At 33.5% G+C, this 4,582-nt stretch overlaps 1 protein-coding gene across 1 annotated transcript; it reads left to right on the top strand.

Annotated features, from left to right (window-relative positions):
• The first annotated feature begins 1,317 nt into the window (after positions 1–1,317).
• Positions 1,318–3,059, top strand: LOC139901869 (xyloglucan endotransglucosylase protein 7-like). The gene is made up of 5 exons (XM_071884540.1): positions 1,318–1,329; positions 1,384–1,478; positions 1,723–1,936; positions 2,155–2,348; positions 2,666–3,059. The coding sequence occupies exons 1-5, from the start codon at positions 1,318–1,320 to the stop codon at positions 3,057–3,059; spliced, it is 909 nt and encodes a 302-aa protein (XP_071740641.1).
• The last annotated feature ends 1,523 nt before the right edge of the window (positions 3,060–4,582 follow it).

Here is a 4,582-nt window from a genome sequence, read left to right as displayed (position 1 = left end):
AAAAGATGAACGAGATTGATAAGAAAAAAAAAGAAGTCAACTTACTAGACTAAGTGGGTTTATAACTTGAATCTTTATGCTCCAAGGGGTTCTAGTGGGTTTATAAAATGAGGACGAAGATTAGTAAATTGGGTATATAAAGTTGATTTATGCAATTTTTTTTTATAATAAATTAGGGTTTATAATTTTGAGATGATGATGATGATGAATGTGAGATGATTAAATGGAGGTGAAAATGAAAGAGTTAATGGAATAAACGAGAAAAAGACGACAATACATCACATGCTTTGCACATATGTTGAGTTAACAGAGAAATACTAACGATCGTTAAGTTCAGGGTCATTCATGAAATATCTTAAAAGATCGAGGTCAACGAAGCAAAAAAAATAGTTTAAGGTCACCTGCAATATTCAGTACAAAGTTCAGGAACCATCGACAACATATTGTCTACTACGTAGATACCACAAAATGCAAATACCAACTTTCTCAACTTTAAAAACCACATTTTTTTTTTTCTTGGCTAAAGCCTTCGCGTTAAAAGCCCAGTTAGGCCCAAGCACAAGACCAAGCTGTTGAGAGTTCATACAAATAGTGAATATTACTAATTTTTTATATTTTTATTAGAAGGCAACTCACAACCCTAATTTCCACGAATATACACATAATAAGATGTTATTATAGGACATGAATCCATATAATACTATTTTGTGGATTTAATACATGTATCTCGGATTGTTACCTTTACCCAACAAAACATGGACTAAATATGGTAACATCTCAGTAACAAGAAAGAAAATGCATGTGACAAGAGTTCCAAGATTCATGGAATTTAACAATATTGTGCCAAATGTTGGTTTCTAATTTTACTCAAATTTTGGAACCATAAGAAATAACATAGATTGTTTGGAAATCAGCAAAAACTGGGGTAGAGATATATGATCAGAAAATACACAATGTTAGACAACAAAGATACCACAATTACCAAAACTTACCGCCTATGGGTTTGTTATCATCATCTAGGCCATCAAGCTCAAACCTTGCTCGTTCCCGTGCCACCGCGCCCAGCTGCATCCCCTTTCTTGCCTTTCTTACGGTTTCCATTTTCATCCTTTATAAGGTACATATTTTCCATACATGGTCAGCCCAAAGCCGGAGTAATATGATCGACGACTCGGGCTCCAGATTGTTATGAGCCTAAATTTTATAATGTGTAATATATGTGACTAGGCTTAAAAGGAATTTATACCATAAGTTAGGCATTTAACTAAGCTCAAAGAAAAAAAATATATATAACAAGCTTCTTGTAATTAGGGCCTAATGGCCTTTCAAGTATTTCATTGCAAAAGTTTTATGTATTGATCTTTTCTATGATTTTTCTTGCAGATTGATGTGTATATTGCTCATAGTAGAAGAGGTCCTCATCGCTACCAAGCAACATCTTATCTGCGTAATGCCGATTCGTATAGCATTAAGCCACGGTACTACTCCTAATGAGTGATATATGTTAACGAGTAAACTGGTAAACAGATAAGGTTTACCTTGTTCAGGTTATCCGGAGAAGAAAACTTTTTTACTCAGATGTACAACCTAACTAGGTTTTCCATGACCGTAGACCATTTTCCATGACCACCCCAAGATATGTTGCTATTGAGATTTGAATCCGTGAACTTGTTAACGTATGCTAGTATTGTTGATAATGTACATTTGTGTTTTCGATATAAGGGTTAAAACAAATGGTACTTTTGATCGATTGTTCGAGATCACATGGGGAGATGATAATGTCAAAATATCGGAAGACGGGGAAGTACTGACGCTTGGCCTTGATAAACGTTCGGGTTCTGGCTTTCACTCTAAAGATGAATACTTGTTTGGGAAAATCGATATGCAACTTAAATTAGTCCAAGGAAATTCTGCTGGCACCGTAACAGCTTACTACGTAATAATCCTCTTAATCTATCAGACCTTTTCATATTTAATCAAATTTTTTTTTTACTCTGTATGCTATGCAAACAAAGTACCAATAAAAGCCAAGTATAACGTAAATAAAGGCAATGTTGCATTTGTTGAACAACCCCAATTTAAATATGTTTACATTGTTTACTTTGGCATTTCCTTAACCACTTAGTTTCTCATATTCTTGTTCTGTTTGTCAAGTTGTCATCAGAAGGCGAGTTTCATGACGAGATAGATTTTGAGTTCTTAGGGAACACAAGCGGTAACCCTTACACACTACACACCAATGTGTATAGCCAAGGAAAGGGTGATCGAGAACAACAATTCTTCCTATGGTTCGATCCCACTACCAATTTTCACACGTACACCGTCATTTGGAACCCTCAACGTATTTTGTAAGACAATATTAATATACGTCGCCAAATCTCTAAAAATAAGAGCAAATAGTCCAAAAAATTAAAATAAAAGTTAAAATTTTCAATAAAATGAATATCATTTTCACATTTGCCCATAAAAGAGTTATATCATTTTTTACACATCAAAATTGAAGTAATTTTTGGACAGATGTAAAAGCGATAATTCTTTTATTGGAAAATTTTGATTTTAATTTTACTTTTTGGACTATTTGCCCTCAAAATAAATGCAATATAACTTATACTGGAGTACTATTTTCATGTTGCTTAAAATGTTTAATGTAATGTGATGATATCAGGTTTTATGTTGATGATATCCCAATAAGAGAGTTTAGAAACAATGAGGCGATCGGGGTTCCATTTTTGACCACGCAACCGATGAGGATTCATTCAAGTATATGGAATGCGGAAGAATGGGCAACGAGGGGTGGGCTAGTGAAGACGGATTGGAGTCGAGCTCCATTCAATGCATTCTACAAGAATTATAGTGCGGACGCTTGTGTTTGGTCGTCATCAAAAGGATCTTCTTCGTGCTTATTGAATACGACAAGAAGGCCTTGGTTTCGCGAAAAACTGAACACGGCAGCCACAAGAAAATTGAAATGGGCGCAAAAGTATCACCGGGTGTATGACTATTGTACGGATAAGTGGAGTTTCCCCAATGGTCCAGCCCCGGAATGTAAATTTATGTAGATCGGGGAAAGGTCAGTTAGGAATAAATAATAAAATTTATTTATATTTAAGAGTAATTATTTTTACTCCTACTCATACTCATGTATTTTGATTATCATACTACTCCGAATTAATTAATTGTTTACACTTGGTCAAAAGAACCGACCATGAAAAGGGAAATACATTAAACTAGTACCGAGATCCGTGGAATTATGGGATTTAGAAAGAAAAAAAATTGAATGATATGTTATATAATCAACATGTAGATAAAATAACATAATTCATCAAGTTCTACAAAATAAAAAACAAAAAAATATACTAAGATAGAAGCACTTACATCGTGTTCTATCCTCAATGATTCTAAAACAAATAAATACTGAGTATATATTTTCAAGCAGACCAAAATACAATACCGTAACAACTTCAAGCAATCACTTGATAAACAACTCCTCCCGCTGGAGTGGCTGGAGTGGATGTACCTATTGATGTTACGACCATTTGCGGTGATGATATTGGCACTTCACATGTTCAGGAACCAGGTATGCAAGGTTCTGGTTTTAAATTCGGGTCAATAGATGAGGTTTTGGAGTGTAATTTCGATTCGGTTCCTCCTGCTTGCTATTCGGGTAATTTATCTGTTGATAAGGGGGCTATTAATTTTGTTGAATTCAAAAGAAAAATAGGGTCTCGAAATGTGGGTGGGTTGTCTTTAGATAATGTGGGATCAGAGAGTTTGGTTGGGGATTTATCACAGGGTGGTTGTAGAGCTGATGTGCAGTCGAGAACTGTAGTGACCCGAACTTTTCCATGTTTATATATATTAATTGAGATTGATATTTACATGATTAAATGTTTCCAACATGTTAAGCAATCAAACTTGTTAAGACTTGATTAATTGAAATATGTTTCATATAGACAATTGACCACCCAAGTTGACCGGTGATTCACGAACGTTAAAACTTGTAAAAACTATATGATGACATATATATGGATATATATATAGTTAACATGATACTATGATAAGTAAACATATCATTAAGTATATTAACAATGAACTACATATGTAAAAACAAGACTACTAACTTAATGATTTTTAAACGAGACATATATGTAACAATTATCGTTGTAAAGACATTTAATGTATATATATCATATTAAGAGATATTCATACATGATAATATCATGATAATATAATAATTTAAAATCTCATTTGATATTATAAACATTGGGTTAACAACATTTAACAAGATCGTTAACCTAAAGGTTTCAAAACAACACTTACATGTAACGACTAACGATGACTTAACGACTCAGTTAAAATGTATATACATGTAGTGTTTTAATATGTATTTATACACTTTTTAAAGACTTCAATACACTTATCAAAATACTTCTACTTAACAAAAATGCTTACAATTACATCCTCGTTCAGTTTCATCAACAATTCTACTCGTATGCACCCGTATTCGTACTCGTACAATACACAGCTTTTAGATGTATGTACTATTGGTATATACACTCCAATTATCAGCTCTTAGTAGCCC

This window comes from Rutidosis leptorrhynchoides, chromosome 3 (genome assembly GCF_046630445.1).
Source record: "Rutidosis leptorrhynchoides isolate AG116_Rl617_1_P2 chromosome 3, CSIRO_AGI_Rlap_v1, whole genome shotgun sequence".
Classification (NCBI taxonomy): domain Eukaryota; kingdom Viridiplantae; phylum Streptophyta; class Magnoliopsida; order Asterales; family Asteraceae; genus Rutidosis; species Rutidosis leptorrhynchoides.
The sequence above is the reverse complement of the archived record's forward strand: the minus strand, read 5'-3'. Positions and strand labels throughout refer to the sequence as shown.